Genomic DNA, 26,151 nt, shown 5'->3' with positions numbered 1-26,151 from the left:
AAATTATATATATAACATTATGTATAAAATTATTTATTTTAGTAAAAGCTGCAGAATGCAAAAGAAGTCTAATTAAAACATCAAGCAGATTAGTATATAAAATAAAAGTGTAGATAGTTTGAGTGATATAGTATGACTTACCGGAGCAAATATCACCATACACATTTACAAAGGAATTTATATTCCGACTCTTTCCTCTGGAAATTAAGCAAGGGTTGTTGCATGCTAAAAGGAGCAATGTTTCCAAAAGCTTGCTTGCAGAAAGATGCGCTTGGCTGTCCTTTGCATAAAGTACAGTAAATCAAGGGAAGCAGGGTGTAATTGATGCTGAGAAAGTAAGAAGTTACACCAACCGAGAAGAAAAAATCCTCAGATCCCTCTTGGCAAGAATTGTCATAACATTAGAGATTACGGTGCAAAGCCTTTTGTAAGGCTGGGAGATCTGGGAGATACTTAAACTTTGGTGCAGAAAAACCTCTTCTGCCTTCGGAAGCTTAGCTGTACTCCAGGTTCATAGCACAAGGCAAGAACTGAATTTTCTATGTATAGATTCACAAATACATCCAAAGAGGAGGAGACACTTACTGGGTGGCTTCAGCATCAGGCTGTAAAGAAAGAACTTTTCTTCCAATGAGCTGGATTGGATTTTCTAGCTATAGTTTATGAAATGATTAAGACAAATGACATGAAATTATGATAATGTAGCAACCACTGCAATATACTGAATTACATCTCTTAGGGTCGTAAAATATGAACACTATCTCACGCCCTACCACTGCTGTACAGCTCTTCACTTTTAGCAGCCATCATTCTGGGCACAATCCTGTGCTCGAACTCCCCCCTGCAAACTGTGGTGGGTTTTAAAAGCTCAGTGGCCCCACTGGGGTAGGTTATGGCTGGTGGGTGGACCAGCAATCCATGGACTAGATGGGACAGAGTAACTGTACCAGAGTAGTCCGTGAACTAGCAACGTCCAAACCAGCGGGGAAAAGGTGGTGTCAAAAGAGAGACGCATAGTTGGGGAAGAAGCCAAAGGTCATTGCCATGGGAAACCAGAGCTGAGCATCAAAATCAAAGTGAGGAGCAAACATAGTCTAGGACCATTGCAACCATACTAATGAGATCATCAACAAAGGTCTATCCTTAAAGCAGTATTTAACTTCCAAACCTTTTTCAATAATGAATCCAGATGAAACAAATATACATTGTCCAGCAAAGTATTTCTTTACATTTTTGCCCAAGCACGTCCAGTCCAGTTATCAGCTGGCTCCAACTTTCTCAGCTCTGCTTCCCTAAACTTGCTGTTCAGTACAAGATCACAAGGGACAAAGCAGTCTTCAACAGCTGTTTATACACTAGCTTGGAGAAGGGAAGTAGTTTTCCCTGCTGTATCTGCATGTTTGTGGAGCTACACACAGCTTACTAGCACACACAAGGGTGGCCCTCTAGGACCCTGCAAGGGAAAGGAGCCACTCTAAAACAGGATATCAGGACCAGTGGTCAGGGGAACAGCGGATTCTGCAGGAAACTAAAACTGTTAAACATCAAGAAGCAGCATCCACTGTAAGTGTTTTGATCAGCATTTGAAATAGCTTAACAACCTTTTGACTTTAATTTTACTTTAATGACATCACAGTCACATGATTAGAATCTACAACAGAGTCACTTAAAGTATCTACAACAGGTGTCTTATATATGAATCAAGTTGCCCTTTCGGGGAAACCAGTCTAATATGGGACACACATGCTAATACTCACAGGTCACCAGTTAAAACTGCCAGGTGTATCACAGGCTGAAGCAAATATCTGCTATCCAGTCTGTCGCCCTGGGGACACTTGCTAGAAGAAAAATCAAATCAAAACGGAAGAAAGGAAAAAAAATTCTCTAGAGAAAATTTTTTAGCTCTTTACTCCTGACGCTAGGCAAAAAACTGGAGACTTGTCAGCAGGTGGGGGGTTTGGCCACCGGCAGGGGCCGCCCCTAGGCTGTAATTGGTCTTTAGTTTTGTGCCTAGCGTCCTTCTCCTGCAGGTGGCGATATTACCCTACCATTCAGGATCTACGATCTGTTGCCTGTGTCCTTCAATGAACGGGAGAGAAAAAGGATTTTTGCAGGTAAAGATGAGCAAGCTATACCAGTAATTGATTTGTTCTTGGACTTTGTAAATCTATTACACTTCACTAATCTCCATAACTTGTAATGATTGTGCCAGGATATAGGTGGGGTCTGGACTGGTACAGGTCATGTGTGATACACAGTTTGGCAGATGACCTGACCCAACTTTCTTTAGGAATTCGCTTCTCTGCCTTTTGGCTAAGATGAAGTTTGTTTTGATGCACGTCCACGGGCTTAAAAAAAAAAACTTTCTTTAGGAATTATGCCATGCACATCCCACTGCACAGTTGTCACCACTTCTGTATTACTCTGTCATCCCAGTCCTGCATCCCAGTTTTATTGGTCTGGTAGAGTGATCCTTTTAGATGGAGAAGACATGCAGACATTGGTGGGAGCTAATAGGCAAGAGATGTACTGACAATAACGATGTTCAGGGGAATTCACCATCACTCAGTTTGACTGCAGGCTTTTCTTCACAATGTTACTTCTTCTTATTGGTGCCCCTATCATGCTCTACTTTTCTCTCCAAAATGGATAAGCGATCATCATTGGTGTCAAATGGGTGGCCAACTTTCTCATCTATCAAGGATAAGCATTTGGTATGGATCTTTGAGGAAACCCCATGGAATAATTCCAGACTAATTTCTTTGCCACCTGGGAGTTTTGGGTCATCCCATCCAACTTTGTTTACTTCTGTAACTGTGGGGAGCGGTGACATCACAATTATGTGACAGTACTTAAGAATGTGTGACAGGGTGACAATGCAGGAGTATAATTCAGAGACAGTTGTCATCCTTAACAGAAAGTACCCAAAAAATGTCCTTCATGGCAGGATTACCATGTGTTTTTTAAATGAAAGCTGCAAATTTAAAAACATTGAAAACAATTTTTGAAACTACATTAAAAGGTCAAAGTCCATATAAGATTTTAGCGATTAGGTTTAAATCTACTTCAATTTCCCATTTCAGATTATATGGATGTGGTGTGGCAAGCTAACATTTCCATCTCAGGGTCTGATTCCTGGTTTATAGTAGGGTGAAAAATTAGTTGGGCTCCAGTCATTTTAGTCTTTTAACCTTCTATTGCTGTACACCAGGGCGTATGGTGAATGCCCACACTTTGTCATGTGTTCACAAAACATGCACAAACACGGAACGTGCTTGCATTACCATTACCAATGGGCACACATGCCAAATGCGGGAAAACAAAGTCCCACAAATGTGCAGGAATGTGCATCCCCATGACACACGTCCCCGTGACATTGTGGTGTGAACGGGACCTTAGAGAGAGGGTTTGGGGTGCAAAATGCTCAAACAGAGAACAAGCCGAAGGCCGGCCGTTCGCCCCGTAAATGACAGATCAGCATTCCAGTTGTAATGACAGATCAGCGTTCCCAAATCACCTAGGGATGCTGTCATTAAACAATAACAACTGGGCGGAGCTGGCCGTGACGTCACGGCCGGGTCCACCCAGTTGTTATTCATCAGCCGTACTGAGCAGGAGTGAATAGCCAAACGTCGTTCGGCTCTGTTCACTTCGGCTCGGTTATTCACAGCTGAGTGAATAACCCGGTCAGTGTTTGTCCTTCCCACAATAATTAGATCCTTCACAGTAACAGGCAGAAAGAACCAACCCACTCATCTTAGGGAAGACCTGCAGAGCCTAGAAGAAAGGTAAATACAGGTGAAACTCGAATAATTAGAATATTGTGCAAAGTTCATTTATTTCACTAATGCAACTTAAAAGGTGAAACTAATATATGAGATAGACTAATTAAATGCAAAGCAAGATAGTTCAAGCTGTGATTTGTCATAATTGTGATGATTATGGCTTGAAGCTCATGAAAACCCCAAGAACCTCAATTCCACAATCTCAAAAAAAGTAGAATATTACATGCAATCAATAAAACAAGGATTGTACATAGAACAATATCGGACCTCTGAAAAGTACAAGCATGCATATGTACTCGGTTTGGGCCCCTTTTGCAGCACTTACTGCAATTACTTTTGCACGATATTCTAATTATTTGAGTTTCACCTGTAAATGCTTAGGCTTGTTACAGCCTAGCAACAAAGACACTAAAACTAGTTTTGGATACAACAAGAAATTCATTTTAAGATCAGTGGTAAGATTTTGATAGCTCAGGACTTGGCCCTGATCACCATGGTTTAAATACTTGTAAAATGTGGGTGAAATGTATTCACTCTACAGCACATAGTAAATGACATGCAGAGATTTCACTAAGTGCCAGGCTTTCAAATGATTGTCTGATGCCAGATTCCTCTTACACTTTGCTAATATGTATATTTAAGATCTGCTTGATTGAGTTTACTGAATATTTCCCAAGCTAGACCTTTATGTACATCTGGGATACGAGACTTCAGAGCTGCCAATCAAAGCCTTTGAACACACTCATAATATGCAAAGTGAACTGACAAGCCTTGTTAGCTTTGAAGAGAATGATCAGTGCAGTTAAAGGGACAGTGATATCAACAAGCTGTATGTTTTTAAGATTTGCTTAAAGTAGATGAAGACCGTAATTGAAAGACATTATGTTTGCTGAAACACTGTGTATCATAAACAACTGCAGTTTAAAAAAAAAAAAAAATCAACTTCAACTTTTTGAATTCTTTATTGCTTCTCAGTGCTGATGATTTTCTGCAGCATTTTTTCAGCCACTTCCTGTAATCAAGCCCCCCAACAATGCCTGAATGGTATTTCTCAGGGCAGGTTTCCTGTTGCTGACATAAAAGTGTGCAGAAATGGCCACTTATAGTCTCAACTGCACACCCATGTGACAGGCTGACAATGACGGAACACAGTTGGAAGGCAGAGATAGAGGGTTGTCACATTATAACAGGAAGTGCCTGAACAAGGGCCTTTATGGCATCACCAGCTCAGCAAGTCATCATGTAGTGCTGGAAAAGAAGAAGAGACTGAACCTGGCCATGCTAGTATGGATCTGCTTTCTTGGTTATTGTGATCAGGAAGGAACAGATAGCCCTTCATTCTAAAGGGATCTGTCAGAATAACATAAAGGGGTCTATTCACTAATTCGGCCGACCCGAAGTGCAGAAGGAGTTCGCCTCAGCCGATCTTCCTGGAGGATCCTCCGGCAGGCTATTCACTGCTGTTCGGTCTATTCTTATAGATGCCGAACAGCAGTGAGTGAATAGACGAATGCCGCTGAGCGGCATTCGGCTCGGCTGTTCTGCTTGGTCCCTCAGAGGGACCGAGCAAAACAGAAAAATAGTTTTTAAAAAGTAAATAGATCCCGTACAGCACCCCTTCAGTTCTACTGAACCGAAGGGGTCCTGGGGCCGAAAACTAGCCGAAGGGTCGGCCGAAGCTGTGGCCAGATCCTTCGGGAGCCTCGTGAATAGACCCCAAAGTGATTTATTAACCATTTAGCTTTGTAACAAAATTCACAGCACATTACTGCATTAGATAATGCTGAGGAGCATAAGAATTTTCTATCCTCCTCGGCTCCATCTAATGGCAGTAATGCGCTGCAAATGCCAAAATACAAACAAACGCGTTATACATCAGTACATACATTATACAACAACTTATACATAGTTTGTATAAGTGCAGGGCACACAAAGAGCTCCCTGCCCTAATTCTTGAAATCTCTTTGTCACCCTCAGTATGGGGGGACTTAATTTGGTGGACAGTTATTACTGGTATTGCTTGAGTCGTAGTGGCTAAGCAATTTGTTCGGTTAATTGATTATTTACTGATAGTTTGGTTGCTTAAATAAAGCTGATTTATTTTAAACCAATAATAGTGCCGTAGCCAAACATTTTAAGCCAAATGGTGTTCGGTGTATTTTATTTATGTATGCTTTAAAATGTGTTATGTACTGCCTGCACTCCCATGGGGTTGATCACATATCTTGGGCTCCGTTCACACCAGGGCGTTTCGTCAAACTTTTTTTTCCACGCTGAAATGCATGCAAATCAAAATCCCATGTATTCCTATGGGGGCGTTCATGCACACGCGCTGAATCGCACGTAACAATATGTCCGTTGTTTAAAATAGTCCATGAGCTTTTTTTGTGGCGCTTATTAGCTCGTTTTGCTCTATAGACTTCAATGTAAACGCACCGATCAGCTTTTTTTTAGCGTGTTTCTGGGGCTGAGACTGCTTTTCATTGGACAACTTAAAATGAGGTAAAAATGAGCCTTAAAACGCTCTTACATATGAACAGAAAACGCCTATAAAAAGCGATGAAACACGCTACAAAAAAGCCACAAAAAAGTGCGGAATCGGTGTTGCCCTGGTGTGAATGGGGCCTTAAACATGTAGGTGCCTGAAGCCGGGTTTACATGGTTAGAATTTCTCTCATGTATTGGAACATTTTTGGGCACGAATTTCGGAATTTTCGTTTGATTTTCTAATAGTTAATGGGACTAAATTAAAGATTGATTTCAACCGTAGAGACAAAAGTAATTGAAGAATCAGAATGAAAACATTTTCTCAAATTAACTAAATTCTAACAGTGAATGTGGCTTTCTTGTAGTGAAACTTCATTCATTTCTAAAATTGAATGTTAAAATCAAACAAAATTTTGAATGACGTTCATCAAGTCTCTAATGGTATTATCAAATGCTATGACAAGATTTTTTTGTATCAGCGTTCATATGAACCTACCATTGTACAGCCACATTAAACAATCGAGTGTAAATCCCCTTGTCTGTCAATGTCTATCTGCTGTCTATAGCGGTCTTCACTCAGTAAGGCAAAAAGCAATTTGGAAAGTGTTGCCATGGCATCATTTACTGATCTCAGCGATTAGCTGAGATCTGGTGGTTGTGGGTTACTGCACTTTGCACATAACTATTGCTCTTACAGTACATCTAATATCAGAGGAAACCTGAGACTGCGGTCACCACCTGGTCGGTATTTTATCAGAGCTGCCAGTTAAATAGGACTTGTTGCCAATGTTATGACACATGACAGTAGCCTATGCAGTACATCGCAGAATTGCAAAGATTCACTACAGAACATGTCCTCCTAACCTCATCTCTATAACATAGGAAGAAGACATGTTGTAGTCCAGCAGGGGGGAACTCCAGCGTTATCAGCTCATACAGGAGGATAGAAATAAACTGGATTTCTGGCACATCAACTCGCATTTTGATTTGTACTTGTAGTAGGTATAATTCTTTTTTATTATTTTACCAAAACATACACTTTAAATGGCTGACTATGTCTCATCCTAACACTTTCTATGTCCCAGACCTGTAAAACCTGAGAAAAGTCAGTATACCTGACTTGCATACTACATAGCTTAATTTGGATCAAAAGTACAACCAGGCAATAGCATTTAAAAAAATATGGCAGCTTTCATATTTTCTTTGAGCAGGTTTTCTTTACCTTTTGCGACCAGGAGTCATTGAGGTATAGATGCCCAGACCAAATTTAGCATCATCATTATTCATTGGTAAATTCAACAAGAACTTTATGACTTATTTGCTTACCTAAATAATTTATATTTTTTTTCATATAAGGACATATAAGGCTTTTATTTTGGACTTTTAATTATTTAATAAATACCTTACTTATGTTTTTAATTCTAATAGACTGTAATATTAGGAAAATATTTTTCATTATTGTATTATTATTTTTAATAACCATCTTCTTAAAACAAATGTGACTTTCTTTTTGTATGCACAGCAAGTGCAGATGCCCACTGGCTAAATAAGACCAGTTACGTACCATGCACATAAATGAGTGGTCCACTTTCTGACTATTCTACATCAATTCACAATATACATTGTGTCATTGAGGCCAGAGATTGAGGTCTTATCAAAGACATCGGTGATTCCATCCGTGACACTATCCCTTTGGCTTTTGTGTGTAGTGGGTGATGAAAGTTGGGTTATATTTATGTTGACTTTTCAGGTTCCTTGTCCTCTATGTATACATCAACTGAAGTTATATCATTTGACTTGTTAGATCTCTTGCCCTCTCGGTAAATCAACTGAAGTTACATGAGGCTTTCTGCAAAAAGCTGCACAGTTTGTGACATCTGTTAAGGTTATGGGTTTAGTTTACGTTGCATTATGAGGTTATAGTAATTAACAGATCCATAAACACAATCAAGGGGACTCATAATGGGGGCCATAAAATATTTGTGCTAGTATTTATGACCATATGTGGCTCCCCTCATTGATTAGCACTTGTTGGAACGCTGAACTTCTTCGGTCATTCCCCAGTGAGCAAAAGATTTGTCCATTTAGCCTGGGAGTACTATAATTAACTCTTTTATTGCCAGAGGTTCATAAAAGCACATATGCTCAGACAGAATCATCATCAGCATGTTTTGTTAAACTTTACAAAATTATACATTTTCCTAAAGCCAATCAGGCTTTCCTGTATGCACATGTGTAGAAAACGCACCCGCTGATGGGAGAGAGTGAGAAAAGTGATGACCTCATCAGTGTGTTACTTCTCCTTTATTGTCAAATCACAGGCTGGGGGCAGGGAGGTGACCAAGCTGTATTGCATAAATGCGGTAGGGAAAGGTTATGCCACCTGCCTGTCTATGCTATGTAAATCTCAGGACTGGCTGGACAAAATAGTAGACATGTGCAGCCGCAAAACATTTGTTTCGTTTAGTTTAGTTTCGGATTGCGTTTATTTTGTATTTCTGAAATCGGGTCCTGTATGTGTTTCGTTTTGGGTTTCGGATTCAGATCGGATTCGTAATTTGGATCGGATTCAGAATTCGGATTTGGAATTCGGACGTTTGGGGTTTTGCGTGATCGGATGATTGTTCCTACTCACGTACGTAGCAGAATTGGCACAGTTGACATCTCTGGTTGCTGTGCTCTTCACTATTAAAGGGACATTAAAATCCTTTTCTTAAATTTTTGAATCCGTTTAAACGTTGACGGTGCCCGCACAGGAACATGAAGTAATGTTTTGTTTTTATCTTCACATGCTATGAAATCCTCTTTTTGAAGTCATTATCGTAAATTTCTAATATAGTTTCTGTTAGGACGAAATTCGTACTGAATCTGAAATTCCGAATCCAAAATTTTGGATCGGGAATTTCGGATTCGGATGCTTTCGGATGAATTCGGACATGGTACATTTCGGAAATTTGGATGCTCCGAATCCACGATTTTCCGAAATTTCGTCCGAATTTCGATTCGGAACGAAGCGAACATGTCTAAAAAATAGCAAATCCTCTGGTAGATAACATATCCCCTGTATCAAATGTATACTTTGCGCTTTGATGCCTGGAGTTTAGTTTTAAAGGTATATGCCACTTTTTGCAAAAAAATTAATAAATACGCCCATATTAGAAACAAAACAAAAGCGCATTTCTTAATTTTTTTACATTGCAGCCTGGAAAGTATTGCAACCGCGATCAGCTCCTGCAGATTGTACCCCCATCGCCCTAGGTATGGATCTTTGGTTATGGAGCTGGAAGAAGTTATCATCAGACTTTTCTGCACTTGTACTCCATTGGGAACTATGATCCCTCTTGCACAGTGGCCAGTAGTCTTTTTGTGAACAGATCTGTGAATGAAGGACGTGGCTGTGCAGACAGAGTCACACAAAATTGCACAGAATAGAAGAATACACCAGAGCCTGCGGGGAAGACCCCCCAATTCAGGTGAATGGGGGCAGTTTAAAGGTGGGGGTGCAGAATGGCCCCATGTTCCATGTTATACCCTAAATATGGGTGTAATATGTTATTAAAGCTGTAATAGTTTTTAAAAGTATGAGTACATAGGAAGCCACTACTTTTTTTTCCCTTCTATTTTGAGAGTGAAGAGTTACAATTTTGCTTTAATGCGCTGCTGTGTGTATGCGAGGTTGAATCTTCATCATATTTAGTGAATATATCAGAATCATACGTACTTCAAAGGTCCAGCAAGGTTTTGCAGTCCCTATTCATAGGTAAACTCGCACTCGGCAGGAAACTAATTCTAAGCATTTGTTTGTAACCTTTGCCGGAGCTAGGAAAGCCTAATTACTGTCACCAGCATTTAAACCTGCGCAGATAACTGGCCTTCAGAAAGTTGTTAGGAATAAGTGAATAATGCATGCTCTATCTTTCCTCCCACATGAAAATCATTATTTTACACACATTATTGTAGTCCAAAGAAAGAATGTCAATCACAAGCACTCTCCCCACACATACCCGCCTAACAGCCTATGAGGATTGCTCAGACTCAGTTTAAAGGAATTTATTTCAGGGGAAAAGTGTAAAGTTGGAAATGTCTCTGCACCGTCATTTCTTTTGTAAACAGGGAATAATTGATACTTCCTAGACCAGCTGAATTACAGCATATCTCTCCTTCTTACCCCAGGACTTGGCTGGCCTTATAGTGATATTAAAGTAGTATTGGACTTTAAAACAATTTTTCCATAATTAATTCAGATCAAGCAAATATACATTGTCCAGCAAAGTATTTATTTACACTTGCAGTCACCATGTTTCCATACAGCTCCAACTCTCTCAGCTCAGCTTCCCTTAACTTCCTGTCCAGTACAAGATCACAAGGAACAGAGCAGTCTGCAGCAGCAGTCCATCTACTTTGGAAAGGGAGGAGTAGGGGGGTGGGCAGTGTCTGGCCTTGCGGTGCCTTTGTATTTGTGAAGACTCACAGAGCTTACCAGCACACACAAGGTTGGCTCCAGAGGACCTTGCAAGGGAATGGACCACCCTAAAACAGGAAATCAGGGCGAATGCTCAGGCACCCAGCTAATTCTGCAGTGATCTAAAAATGTTAAACATCAAAGAGCAGCATCCACTCTAATTGATCTAATCAGCATTTTAAATAGTTTATTACCCTTTTACTTTAATAAACTCTCCTTGTAAAAATATATAATTATTTGTATACATTAACTACTTGTGTTGTCACTGTTCCCTTTTTCCTTCTTGTGTCTCTGGGCCTGTTCAGACTATACAATGCGTTCACAGCACAGTTCCGCATCGCAGTGCGGGCGGGAGGCATGTCTGCAGTGCCATTGACATGAATGGCCCCACCACGCTCCCTCCTGTCCCAAAATGTGGGGAGCCTTTGCTTATGTGATCCATAAGCAAAGGCTCCCCACATTTTGGGACAGGAGGGAGCGTGGTGGTGCCATTCATGTCAATGGCACTGCAGGCATGCCTCCCGCCCGCACTGCGATCACCCACAGAGGAACGCGTAGTACAGCAATGCTCTGCGTTCCTGGGTTGTGTGCTTATAAAAAATCTTGCAGGACAATTTTCTATCAGAAAAACACCATCCCAGGAGCTGCCGAACCAACCAGCAGACAATACAAACAGGCATGCATGTGCACAGGGAATCAAGGGAGGAGATGCAGTAGACCACCAGTGAATGCTCCCCGACCGGAAGTTTGGGAAAGCACTGTGAGGAAAAAGGAATCATATGGCCTTATTTCATGCTCATCAGCTCCATCTAGTGGTCAAATGCATTACATTACATGCATTCGACATGAAAAGAAAATTAATTTTTGCGTTGCAAAGAATGAATGTTGAATGATTTGAAGGGTGAATGCCTCTGCTAATTGGTTATAAATAGACCCCTATTTTGCAGTTCTTGCAGCATGTGTAAGGAAATAAAACATGAGGAAATGTGCATGTTTTGCGGAGATGTAGGAAATATTTTTATTTTCATTTTGCCTTGACATATGCTTTAATAAAACTTAATATAGTGAGGCATGAGGCCGAACATACAGCAAAATAGATTTTAGGTTTGTACACACTTTAAGCTTTATGTAAATCTATACATTTGATAGAACGGCTAATTCTGTTTGCCTATGGGCATGGTTCTCACCTGCGCGGTTTACCGCGCGTATGATCGCGCGGTAAAACGCCATGTGCCCAAAGAAGTACAGGAGCTTCTTTGGGGCGTATTAACGTGTGTATCCGGCTGTATCCATTAGGATACAGCCGGATACCCCCTCGGAAACTCGCGTTTGCCACACGTTTCTTTTACCGCAAATCGGTAAGAAGCGCGCGGCAAACGCGAGTTTCCAATACGCTAAGGTGTGAACCCAGCGTAACTGATGATGACCCTATGGCCATTCGATTGTGTTTGCAGCATCTGTGTTGTCCTTTATTAAGTATAATGTCTTAATTTCTCAAAAAGTCAAGAAACATCAACTTAATGATCACCAAGCCAACTTCTATACTCAGAACGTCCCAGAAGTCTCTAGGAGCACGAACAACTGCCGCCTGTCAATCCAAATCAAAATATGCCATTGTCTTCCTCTCCTCTGGCCTTTTATGCAGTAAAAGAATTTGCTGTGATTAGCTACTACTGGTTTAGAGAAGAGACTTCTGTGCAATGCCATCTACTTGGCAGCCCTCTGAGTCTTAGCCAATGGCTTATAGGTCATAAGATGAATTTCTGCTGACACTGAGTATCCACCAACAGCAAGCAGATACAGCATTTTGCATAATATTAGTGACATTGGGTTTCATTATTATAGAAATATTTAATTACTTTATACTATATAAAAAGCTTTATTCTCTAGGTTTTGAATTGTCTTCTCACTTGCCATTTTCTTGTCGCAAGGTAAAGAAATCTATTTAAAGGAGAACTATGAGGCGAGTGATTTCCACTCATCCTCATAGTTAGAGCCGACCTGTGACAAAGAAGCCGTCACAGGTCGGCTCTATTGATCGGGAATTGAGCAGAAACATGCAGCCGATCCGCTCACTTCCCGATCGTCACACTGCAGAGTGGTGACTGTCAGGGATTCCCCCCTCCCCTCTCCGATTCTCCAGCGCTGAGTGGAGGAACAGACAGGGGAAGGGGCGGGCACAGCTGGCTCTGCCTCTAGATAGGCAGAGCCCGCAATCACTCATGCAGTTGGGTGGATCTCGACAGTATTGTCGGGATCCGTCCCGGCTGCAGCGCTCTAAGTATATTGCGGGCAATGGCCTGCTATATAATGAGCTTTGGGTCACGGGAGGAAGTTAGTATATGTCCTCCCGTGACCCTAAAGAGAACTATGGGAAAAAACACTTACCCTATAGTTCTCTTTTAAAGTGTATTTCCACTTCTATTCTTTTCCCACCTATTCTATATTTGTTACATGTTTTCATTCACAAATTACATCTTAAAAATATGCTGCTTATATATAATTTGCTCCTTCTAAACGAAAGGATTTTCTCTCCAAGCTGAATTTTCCTCTGCAATGCAAGGGGGGTTGATGTTTACCATAAGGGGCAAAAACTAAACATTTATATAAATTTCTATGTTGAATTTCCATGAGTTCTATCCCACTCCTAATAACCATATCAATCTAGAAGCCCTTTAAATTGACTTATTGAAGATGACCATGCAGTGCAGTGACACAGTTTCACTCACCACTCTAACTAAGCCTGCCATGTGAACTAGAAATCAATGTCTGAACTTCCCACAATGTAACATTATCATTGCTTGCTGGGAGCAATGCATGCATGGTAGTCTTGAGAAATTGTGATTGCATCACATCAAGCAGCTGGGAAAAAGATACAAAGCACACTGGGAATCCAGGAAGTTGATGAAAGTGATGGGCAGACGGGAGGCAGCACTCATTACATTAACTACCTCCGGGCCGGCCGTAGTAAAAAAACGGCCGGCCGGGAGCTCTCTAGATCTGAGCGGGCGTCTTTGGACGTCCGCTCAGACACGCCCCCTCCCAGCGGGCGATATTTAAAAACAATCAGCGATGCCTGTTAACATACAAGTGATCCACCGACTGTAGAACCGGCGGATTGCTTGTATGTTGCAATGATTGGTGTCCTCCCCCCCGCCGCTGTCCCCCCCGCCGTTGTCCCGCTGATCCTGGGCTCCGCTGTGACCGGTGCGAGCCCGGGATCAGCGCCATGCCTGTGTCACAAGGGATCAGATGGAGATCGTTACACAAGCTCCCTCCGGTCCCCTCTTCTCTGCAAGAATGCGGAAGTGTTGTATATTATATCACTTCCGCATTCTTGTGTCACTCTCCAGCTTCAGAAGCTGGAAAGAAGCTGATGGAGCAGATTTGTGCTTCATCAGCTTCTTTTGGGGTGACCCCTGATGTCTCCATAAAGAGGACCTGTCACATATTTTAGCCCCCGTATGTGATAGCAATAAAGTTTAGTGAAAAAAAAATAGGGAAAAAAAATTAAAGTCCCCCCAAAAAATGTTTAAGTTACACATAAAAAAGAATTTGAAAAAAAATTGTAAAGTCCCCACCCCTACATACACGCATGCAAACATGCGTCGGGGGCGCATACGTGCAAAAAAGACGATTACGCCCATTACGCCGCACATGTTACATATCATGCTTGACATGTTTGGTATCTATTTACCCGACGTGACCCCGACTTTTATATTTTACCAAAAAACTGGGTAATAATAAATGTTTCCTAACATAATGTAAAAAAAAAAACTTTTTTTTTTCAAAATTTTCAGTAATTTTTCCTAATTATAGTAACAAATAAAACCCGTAGTGGTGATTAAATACCACCAAAAGAAAGCTCTATGTGTCGCCAAAAAGTGGTATAAAATTCATTTCAGTACAGCGTTGCATGACGGAATAAACGTCAGGGAAAAAAACCGCAGCGCGGAATACTGAAAAATGGCCTGGCCAGGAAAGGGGTCTAAACACCTGGTCTTGAAGTGGTTAAAGGGATTTTTTAAAAGTAAGCTTTGATTGGATTATCAAAAACAACTCTAGTATGTATTCCTATTACAATGCTGATGTTATAACAGGAGAGGATATGCTGGAACTTTAGAACTCCTTTAACCCTGTATGTAGATCTCATTCCTAGATTTTAACACTGTCTGCCCTAACAAAGGATTAAAGATCTTGACGCATTGTATATTAATGGGAGAAAACTCAGAGTGTCCCTAATCTATGGGGACAGCCAAGGTTTGTCACTTTGAAATTGTAAAGAGTAGCTTTCAGTCTGCCCAAAGGCCTGATATACAGATGCATCAAAAAGTTAAGACATATTTTGTAAACAATTACTTTTAGGTATGCCACATACAAATATGGGGGGGAGGGGGTCTCAAATTTGATGCAGGGGAAATATGTTTTAATCCTGCTATGGGTCACATAATAGTCTATGTCATTACAATACATTGTCCATGAGACATAAAAGTATGAGAAGTACATTTTTGGGGGTAAAATGTATCAGTGTGTGACACTGCAGGTGTCACTTGCCAGCTCTATAGATTGAGAAGTGAGTGATCACTAACCACTGATCACTCAGCTCATGATCTTCTCCCTGAAGAGAACAGTGACTTTCAGTCACCGCTCCCTGCAGGGATTTCCCCCTCTCCTCTCTGCTCCATCAGCAGTCATTGAAGGGACAGACGGGGGGGAGGGGGCAACAACTGGCTCTGGCTCTACAGAGGCAGAGCAAGCTGTCAATCAGGCAGTAGGGTGGATCCCAAAAATATTGTCAGGATCTTTCCAGGGTACAGCGCACCCCTGCGCTGTCAGCAAGTAGGCAGTAGTTACAGAAGGCACTTTGTGACTTTATCCAGAATCATGTTTCTGGTACAAAGTATTTTCTTATTTTACTGCTACAGACACAAATAAACACAAATTCAAGACATTTACAAACAAATAAGTAAAAAATCCAGCTAAGAGAAGAAGGAAATTAAGGAGTTAATTAAACAAATTAGGGGTAAAAATGGCTAAAATTATGTTTTTATTCCCACATAAAACTAATTCATGAATAGAAGTCACAATAGTAGCTTTCATTCATTCATTCATGAATACAGAGTAGGGCCTGATCTGTCAAACTGACAGCTCAGTCCTGCATATAATACAATAAGAACGCTGCTCTTCCTGTGTAATCACCGGAGCTGTGACAGCTAGTTGCTGTGCTCTGTTTACCAAAATGCGCAGATCACCTGATACAGAGTTGGTGGCTGTCACACTGATATTGGAGCAATGTGCCACTGGTTACAAAGGGAGAGCCGCCATCTCCCAGTGTAATCTGCAGGGCTGATCTGTCAGTTTGACAGCTTGCTTCCTTACTGTACAGGACATGGCTGGGCAAAGCAGGGGCAGGAGAGGTTCCCGTCTCAGATGCGCCCCTTCTGGCACGGTGCCCAAGGTGGGTGCCTCTTTTCCTTGACCCTTTACTAAGTGTATGTAATCCTGCATGGCACAGACATTCAAGATGTGGTAGTGGAGCAAGGTGCCACTGGTTACAAAGAGAGAGCTGCAGACTCCCAGGGTAATCTGCAGGACTGAGGTGTCAGTTTGACAGCTTGCTCCTTTAAAGTACAGGACATGGCTGGGCAAAGCAGGGCCCCCCAAGTTGGGTGCCTCTTTTCCTTGGCCTGGCCCTGAGTGCATGTAATCCTGCATGGCTTAGACATTCAAGATGTCTATAGTAATCTATGGCTACAAGCACTTTTTAAAAACCCCCAGACAGAAAAGATTTTCCATCATTCTTGCACTATCTTATCCTTTCTAAATTTAGTGCATCGATCCAAACAATGTCCTCTAGATAGATGGGTTACTCACTGGAGATATTTTTTCAGTTTAAAGAAACAGAACTTTGTAGATATATAGTTATGATTTATGTTTGCTTACTGTAAAATTTAACAGGTGTACTTTACGTGAACCTGTCAGCCACCCTAAACATTAAACATAAAATAAAAGTCCTGCCTAGAAACAAGTCCAATAAGGTGTGTGCAAATGTCTTTATTTAAAGCTGAACTCCGAGCACAAAAGCTTTTTAAAAATATATTCCTCAATAGCCACAAAGAATATAGATGTCACATTGTAGAAGTGACATCATCACCGGGCCGTACATAGCAGGTTCAGAGAACAGAGCTGTGGGAGGGGCCCAGCAGACCCCACCCACCACAGACTGCCTGCAGAAAACTCCAGGAGGGGGGCGGAGACAAGACCAGTCACCCTCCTCAAGGAGAGAGAGCAGCAGTGACCAGTCTTTATTACAGAAAGCTCCTGCTCAGAGGCAAAGCTTCACACAGGATTACTGCACAGATATGGAAGAAATTTACAAATTTACAATATTTACTTATCACGGAGTTCAGCATTAAAAGTCTCCTCTAGGGATGAGTGAATCAGCCTGGGTTTGTGTATCTTGAGCGAATCTCAATGTCAAACAAAATAAATAGGAAGCCAGGCAAATAAAGTCAAATAAATAAATAAAATAATGGTATCTATGATACCTACAGCTCTCCCTAAAAGCTCCATAACACACTGACAATATGGCTGCTGTGAGACCACCCTTTTACAGAAGGGGGGCTGGGTTATCCATTCCTTCAAACTATTGGCTCTTGGGAATCAGCTGACCAGGGGCAAAGGCTATGCACTGCATTATAGACGGTTCCATACAGCTAGAGTAACTGCTGAATGACTAGGTGTACAATCAGCCATAGAGAAGTGTTACATGCCTCCAGATGCGTATAGAAATGAGCTTCAGATGCATCTGGACACTTGTATCTTGACCCCTCTGTGCATGAGGCCTTAGATCCATTTTTAAGACAGAGACTTGCTGAATTTCTTAGAGCCGGTTCACACCATAGTATTACACGACTACACCCACACTATTGCACAGTGCAATGCAACACACAAATGCACACATAGCCGGATTAACATAGGGGCTACTGGAGCAGCCCGGCCGGCCCAGATTGCCTCGGTAAGCCAAATGTCCAGATCGCCTTGGTAAACCGACAGTCATTTTGGTGTCATCCCCTGTAAAAAGTCGGGCACTCGGCCTTTGTGCTCTGAAAATTTTTAAAGGGTGTCCTCATATTCCCCCAACCCAGCTGGTATCTAGGTGACTGGGACCGCAGGAAAGATGTATCCTTCCCTAACTATACAAGGGTTAAAGAGTCAACAAAGATTCCGCAACATCCGTCACTCTGTGACATAATAGCAACGCTGCGATGACTTCATTTGCTTCGACTGATGACATTTTTGTATTAGAGAGAAGAGTGGACTCTGGAACATGGTGATTTTGTCTCTCCTTTTGTTACCCAAGCTCTCGCATTGTTCTATATGCTCACTATAATTTTCTCCGACAGACCATTCTTCTGCTTTATAACACTATTACCATGTCATTCACAAGCTATTCCCAACGACATAATCACTGTAATTACTGCTGACATCTAATTAACATTCAGCTTCCTTCCTGCAGCAACTTCAGCTGAAGAAACCTCCAGTATTTAGCTATAAAATTAATGCACCGTGTTGCTCATTTTCACAGTGACAGTGTTACGGGTGAACTTTGCAGGCTGGATGTTATCTAAGGGTAAAATATTCGGTATTTTGTAACTATTCAAGTGTATCTAAAGTCACATTTATTTATTATTTTTGGATAGAGGAGGGAAGGATTAGAACCTCTGTCAGATTTTCCTTGCTGTCTGTTTCAGTTTGGGGGAAATTCACCCTCTCGGTTTGTCTTGGTGACCACTAGGATGAGTTCAGCTTAGGACCGAGCCTGGTCTGAAGCTGAGCTCCTCCAAAGCCAATCTGAAGCTGAGCTCCTCCAAACCTGAGCTCCTCCAAACTTGGTCTAAAGCTGAGCTTCTTAAAACCCGGTCCAAAGCTGAGCCCCTCCAAACCTGATCCAAAGCTGAGCTCCTCCAAACCTGGTCTAAAGCTGAGCTCCTTTAAACCCGGTCCAAAGCTGAGCCCCTCCAAACCTGATCCGAACCTGAGCTCCTCCAAACGCAGCCCGAAGCTGAGCTCCTCCAAACCTGGTCTAAAGCTGAGCTCCTTTAAACCCAGTCCAAAGCTAAACCCCTCCAAACCCGATCCGAAGCTGAGCTCCTCTAAACCCGGTCTGAACCTGAATTCTTTCAAACCTGGTGTGAAGCCGAGCTCCCCCAAACCAGGAAGGAAGCTCTTTCCACAGCCATCCAATTGGCTGTGGCTGGGGAGTTGCCTGTATGGGCTATTGTGAATAGCCCATACAGCAGCCCACCTGTACAGCAGCCCTTCGGTTCGACTGAACCGAAGGGCTCCGGCGGCCAAAGAGAGCCAAAGGATCAGCCGAAGCCATGGCTGCATCCTTCTGCTCTTTAGTGAATAACCCCCCTAGACTCTGATGAAGGGGATGCACCCCGAAATGTGTTAGTCTGGTTACAGTGACTGGCCTGTCCGGTCTATCAATTTGATCAATCACCTTTGCATTGTTTATTCCTGATGATGGGAGACATGTGTCGGGTATGTATTTGTTACATGCATGATTATATGCTCCAATTGTGAGTATTCTTAACTGGTATCTTTCAACAATAAACCTAGCCACAGTGACAACATTGTCGCCAGGATAGGAAGTTAAGGGAAACCTCCCCAATAGGACACAGACAGCAAAAAAAAAAAGGAGTTTCAACTGTTCCATACTCTATCCAAAACTACAAAACACTTTAATTTTTCATTTTGCCTGTACTTGGAAAAAACACAGACGATAGATTCCCCTTCGACTTCCAGGCTATTGATAGTGAACAAGCATGCTTTGCATTTGGAAGTGATTCCTAAGACATCTCATTATACATTAATAAACCAAAAAAACTAAAGAGAGAAGTGGTTGGTTGCCATAGGCAACTGCTCCAGATTATTTTGCTCCAGTTTTGATAAATTCTCCCCCAGTGTGTAACATAAATACGTAAATAGTGCAAAAGAGACATTTAAAAGTGCTAAATTACAATAAGTGCCATAAGGCAGATAATGTTCATACATATGTCTCCTAATATGACTTCTCCAGTGCTGATGAAATACACAAGTCCGCAACTTGCATGTGCTAATAAGTGCTGGTGTGCATAAATATCCAAATATGTATAAATATAAAGTGACAGGTCCTCCATGCATCTGTACTGCTCCAAACTCCCGGTGACTGTGAGACACACAACGCGCTCACCAGATTTCCGTGACCATGTAAATACAGTGGTCAGTTAGCGTAATAACGGTGAATAATCCTCCTCCAGTCTACTGTCTGCAGGGGCCCCGAGGGTTGCGCAATAAGTGGCCGCAACCTGGACACCAGGGGTCTATCTGATTGAATATATTTTTCTGTTATATAAATTGCAACTGAAGCCCCATTTTTTCTAGTTTTGGATAGAGTTCAGAGGCATTCGAACACCTGTCAGGTTTTTATTGCTGTCTGTCCCCATCAGGAAGATTCACACATTTTGGATTGCCATCATAATAGGAATAGATGAGAAATCTTCCACTGGGGATACTAGTTCTGGTGACCCTGCTGATCACCAGGGATTTCTCTCTCTTCATGTTGTCGATTTTGGACAGGAAGTAAAAGGAAATCTCCCCAATGGGACACAGATGGCAAAAAATGGCTTACATGGGTTATATAGAACTCTTTCTTACTCTATCCAAAACCCGAGGTTGGGCTTCAGTTCTACTTTAAATTAGGCTTTGATCCTTTTAAAATGTTTGAAAGCCCTTTATTTACTTTACTGATGGGGTCTGCGGTGGGGACAGGGGCATCTACGAAAAAACCCTCCCTCCTTTTGTAGAGTGGGGAAAGGTTAGAACCTTTGTAAGTTCTTAATTGCTATCTGTGCCTCCCTGTTCCGGGGGCCACAGGAACAGGAAGTGAGCGCAAATCTCCCCATTAGAGTCATGGACAGTAACAAAAATAGTTACAATTATTCCCTACTCTATCCAAAACTAGCAAAAGAAAAGTTTCCTCCTCAGTTGAAAATTATGTTTATATCCAATCATAATAAAACGGGGATAAATTCGGCCGAAGGGCCACTCGCCCTCCAGCTGTGCCCTCTGCAGCCAGGGGATAAATTATTTTACTGGAAGACGTGCGCTCTTCTCGCTTTTCGCCGCTGACGGAGCGCTCCAATATGTCAGCTTTGTCCTGGATGGTTATAGAACTATAATTCTGCCTCAAATGATTGCTGACAGTGAATGGCATTTAAGTCTCACTTTTTCTGCATGGCTTGTCGAGTTTTTTTTACGCTGGGAGGAGATAGGTCGAGGTTTTCTCGGTGGAGGTAAGAAAGTTGATCAAATCGATACAGATTTGTGAACTGCCTGACTTTCTATCAGTCTGTAGCTGTCCAGAGAATTCCAGCCGTAAATAAGAGCAGTCTACATGTTATGGTAAGTTCTTATGTGCCGCTATCTTCTTCAGTCCGCTGGGAAGAAAGGAATTTATGGAAAGATAGACTCTGGACCATAATGAGCCCTTGGCTCTCAAGGCTTGCTTGTTATCAGTTCACGATTAAATCACACAGCCTTTGCATTGTGTTGGATGTTCAAAGTGGTGAATGAGCAATGAACAATGGCTGGGATATTACACTGGAATCTGACTTTAAAGGAAAGCTCCAGCTTCATTCAAAATTGATACCACCTGCACAGTTCGTACACACGTATTGCAATTTAATAAACACTATCTTTGCATTCAGTGTACGTACACTACAGCATGCTTTGGTTTTCTATAACTACTAGACAAGTCTGGTTTCTCCTGTTTTGTAACCAAGGTAAAAGTATTGCTCGTAGGTAGTTTTTTCCCCCAATAGCATTATCCCCCTGCTCCTGTAATTGGCTCACTGTCCATTGCACCGAATTTAGGTAGAGTGAGAAAATTGAGCGCCAAACCATTGTTGTTGAAAAGGATCTGACAAAATGAAGATAAAACAGTCACCAATGTATTTTTGGGGTCAACAAATCCTTCATCAGGGCTTAAAGGGTTATTAAACCCTCTGGTGCTTTTGCATATATCTACTGCTAGTGAGCAGTAGATATATGCAAAAACATATTTAAAAAAATAACCTTTAAAAAAGGGTTTAAACTTACCTGTGTCTTCACCGCGCACTCCCGTCCCAACATCTGAAGAGTCAGGGGTGGCCGCAAAGGATCTTGGAGAGGGCGCATGCGCAGTTCAGATGTTCGGCCGGGAGACGAGGAGAGACACAAGGTAAGTCTATGGAGCAGCATGCACCCGCATAGACTCCGTGGGACATCAGAGACGAGGAGGACAGGGGAGTCAGCGCTGGATCGGAGACCCGCACCCAGCGCTCGAGGGACAGCTGAAAACTACAGTAAAGAAGAAGAAGATCGGATTAAGAGGCATCATTTAAGGTAAATCCCTACAGCAGGATTGGGAAGGGGGAAAAAAAAAGTTTGACTTTAATGTCACTTTAAGGAATAGGGGAATTTAAAAAAAACTTACCGTTGCAGTGGGGATTCCCGCACACTGAAAGTGTTAAGTGCTTGTTTTGACTCGGGGGCTGACCTGATCATTGGTTCCATGGCATTATTCAGCACTCACCTCTCTTCCCCTTATCTCCGGCTACGGAATGTTCCTTGGTGTCATCATGTCTAATTTAGGTCAATGGATCTGTATAAGACGTGATGATGTCAGTGATCCTTAGACCGATGGAGCCTGGGGAGAAAGGGCTGTAGGGACCAGTCCAGCATCCCTGACTGAAGATCAGGTGAGTATATCTGCTTTATTGGAGCCACCAACAAAACGAGCACTTAGTACAGGGGTAACCCCACTGCAAGGGTATGTTTTTTACATTCCCAAAGTTCTAAACAAAAATAGCTTATTGAACTCCTATCGATGGACTCCTGATGGATATATTTTCATTCTCTATCCAGAGCAACAGAGAGCCATCTCCATGTACGTGTTGTGAGGCTATAGCATCAGATGTATTTAAAACATTACAGTTTGAATGCCAATGAATTTAACTTGGTTTCAGCCTCTAATAACTTAGACAAGGAGAGGGAGAGGAAACCCCTGGGACCAATCAAGTGTCCTGCTTACAAATGCGCTGGCAAGGAGCAAGCTGACAGGAATAGAAAGCAGAGAGATAACCCTATCAGTCTGTTGCTGATGCTTTACTGTCCAATCGCAGGTTGGGTATGGGGAAGGGACCTTGCTCTGTTGCTGAATTGCAGCAAATGAAAAGTCAGGTCACCAGGTTGGATGTGCTGCATGGGAAGGCTTTATAAATCTTGGGACAGGGAAGGTCAGAAATAAAAATCCTTGACAGGAAAGACAACGGGCATGTGTACTTCAGCTGTAGATTTTGCTGTTTGCTTGATGTTCAGCTCTTAGTAAGTTGATTCATTGCCCCCACCTCTCTTTTTTTTTAACTGATTGTACATCCGCCTGTGATCACCTTATTACACAGCTCATTCCTGCCTCTGCATGCTGCATTCACATCATTCCAGGAACAATATGTACGAAATAGCCAGCTGGATGGTTGTGGTGGCAGCTAGGTCATGTGAACACTGGGTGCCACCAGCTGTGGAGGGAAACATTGGCTCTGTACAATAGTTAGTGATTTTTACCATCCATCTCCTAATTGTGCAATCTTCATCCCATTACCGCTACATAGCGCCATTATGTACTGGTCAGTCAGTGACCCCAAACGCAAGGGATGTATGGTAAGAAAGCACTAACATTTTAACAGAGTAATGTGGAAATCTGTAGGATCTACTCTATAGACTGTATTTTTGCAATATTTATTAGATGCAATAGATCTGCTATATTTGTTGTTTTTTTCCATAAATGTCTTGAGCTGGAGAGTATTCAGCTTGTCATCATAGCTGCAGGTCCTCTTTAAGGTAGAACTATGGTCAAACTATAAATTAAATATGTCATGTAGGCTCACCAGTACACCCAGGAACATTTTATAAATACCTGTTGATCCTGCCGGTAGCACCATTGGTTTGGCACTTGAAGCGGAACTACATCCTCATATTCCTTACAGCCATGGTAGGTGCCATCTTAGCCTCTATGTGGAATGCAGTTAACATGATGCTGCACACTTGATCAGCTAAGACAACAGCCATTGAGGGCTTAACATTTCAGCTGAGAGCTGAAATAAGCACACTGGCAACCATCGCAGTTGTCATGCCTTAATAGTAACTGTTTTGGGAGACATTAAATTGGTGGGAAAAGTTTCTCTTTAGTAGGGTGGCTCTTTCCTCTGCAGTGAGATCACTGCAGCGTTGTCACCCTTGCCGCTGCTGTAGCTGCTCAGGTGTTGGCACTGTTGATAGCGCAACGGCTTGCTCCTTCCACTAACCTATAGAATGACAGCACATTGCTGTATTGGCAGAGGCTTTGGGAAATGATGTAAAAGCCCTGCTCAGTCCTTTCCACAACCTCCAGCACTGTTTAGCTAGGTGCAGGAGAAATCCAGCTTCATAGCTGCATTTATCATTGAAAAGGAGGTAAATTAAATTTCTTTTAAGGTATTTAACATGCCAACTTGCGTGTTTATCACTCTAAGAAGAAAAATAGAGGCTTTAGATAGTCTTTAAGTTCTAGAATATCATAGGTTATTGCCCTGTAATAGAAAAGTAAATGCAATTAAGGAACACAGGAATGGCTCAAATATTTTTCATTTTTGAGGTTCTTTTAGGATCTTATTGCGTTTTTACATTAACTTTTATCTCAGATCTCATGAAAGGAACATATGTAAGGACTACACAGAGTTCCAGAATGCATACTTACAGTTTAAGTATAGCCGAACAGTTTTGCATAGAGTATTGAAGGGTGTAACCCCCTATCAGGTTATTTGTTTGCTGTCTTGTGTCCTGCTTGGGAGATTCCCCTTCACTTCCTGTCTTGGAAAGCCAGCAAAAAGGGAAAGGAAGTGAGAATTCCCACCTTATATCACCAGAATATATCCACACTGTAAGATTTCTTCCCAACACTTCCTCTCATAATAAGTACTACAAGTGACAATGGCTATTGCCCACTATATGCTGACAGCGCAGAGCCATGCTGCAGCTGGGAAGGATACAAACTTTATTGTCGGGATCTACCCCGCTACCTGATTGACAGCTGCCGTATTGCAGTATTGTAAAGCGCTGAGTGAATTGTCAGCAATATATAAATACCTGTAATAAATAACCTGCCCCCTTACCTGAATCACGGGGTGCTTATCCCCTCAGTCTTCTGTATTTTGTGTTTTTAATTTGGTGTGGGGATGCATGGCTGCACACACAGCTGCATCATTCATCCACAGATCCATTTACAGGTCTGCCACTGCAGCAGAAGAAATCGCAGTTTGCAATGAAGTGCGGCGATGTCAGCTCTATGACTGAAGGTCCGTACCGTGGTATAAACTAGAGACTGGGGGATCAGTCTGCAGGAGACTGTGCATTACACCTGCAATCCACTGATCATGGTTGGAATGCTTTACAGGCTCCAATGCCAAAAAAAAACAAAAAAACCTTCTTTCTTTTTACAAAATGGGTGTGTTTATTATTTTTTTTGCGAAAAGTAGACTACGCCTTTAAGAAAAAAAAAGAAACTGGAGATAGGCTTTAATTAAAGGGTTCTGTTATGCGCACTCAGGAGACAGTGAGTATTATCAGCATGAGGTCAGACACTTGGCAAAGCTGTAACTTTTCTAATTCACATGGCCTCACACCACCAACTCCCGGAGCCTGGAGTCATAACAGGGATAATATAAATCCTGCATAGGTAATTCTGCACATTTATAGTAGGGATGTCCCAATACCACTTTTTCAGGCCCAAATACAAGTACAAGTACTTGACCTCATGTACTTGCCGATACCAATTACCGGTACTTTTCTTAAAGGGACAGGTGACTTTAAATGATCCATAGTACAACTACATGTTATGTACTATGGATCATGATTTAACCTATTCATGTTTGCAGCAGAGAATTGTAAATCTATTGCTGGAGTGTAGTGGAGGTGTGTGCTGTATATATCTACTACATATACATTACACATGTCCAGTACACTATAGCAATAGATTTACAGCCAGCCCTGTCCCAGCTTCCCTCACTCACAGTTTCACTCCGATCCCTGTTCCCTCAAGCGGTGCCTCTTGTAGTCGGTGCTGGGCATCGCGTCTCGGTGCTCAGCTTGTGGGAGGCGCTCACAGTTCTGCCCTGCCAACATGAAGAGTTCTAATTTAGCTGGCTCAGAGGTGCCGGCCAGGTAAATTAGAACCCCACCTGGAGCTCCTCTCGCCAGACCAGCGGTGTCTCGCCGCTGCAGGATTTTTTTTCTTACTTACCTCGCCGAGCGTCGCGTCACTGCTGCTCTGGTGGGCGGAGCTCCGAGTGGGGT

The 26,151-nt window shown here is 42.1% G+C and overlaps 1 protein-coding gene across 2 annotated transcripts in view; it reads right to left on the bottom strand.

The window, feature by feature from the left end:
- Positions 1-26,151, bottom strand: part of SYNPR (synaptoporin) — a 136,938-nt gene that overhangs the window by 55,845 nt on the left and 54,942 nt on the right. Inside the window, exon 3 of one of the 2 annotated variants that reach the window (XM_018554579.1) lies at positions 18,843-18,853. In XM_018554579.1, coding sequence (XP_018410081.1) covers positions 18,843-18,853 — 11 coding nt within the window. Of the gene's footprint in view, positions 1-141; positions 537-18,842; positions 18,854-26,151 lie in introns of those variants that run through there. The other variant, XM_018554586.1, reaches the window with a different exon arrangement.

This window comes from Nanorana parkeri, unplaced genomic scaffold, assembly GCF_000935625.1.
Source record: "Nanorana parkeri isolate BGI_ZX_2015 unplaced genomic scaffold, ASM93562v1 scaffold9, whole genome shotgun sequence".
NCBI lineage: Eukaryota > Metazoa > Chordata > Amphibia > Anura > Dicroglossidae > Nanorana > Nanorana parkeri.
Note: the sequence above shows the minus strand (reverse complement) of the source record. Positions and strands in the feature narration are given on the sequence as shown.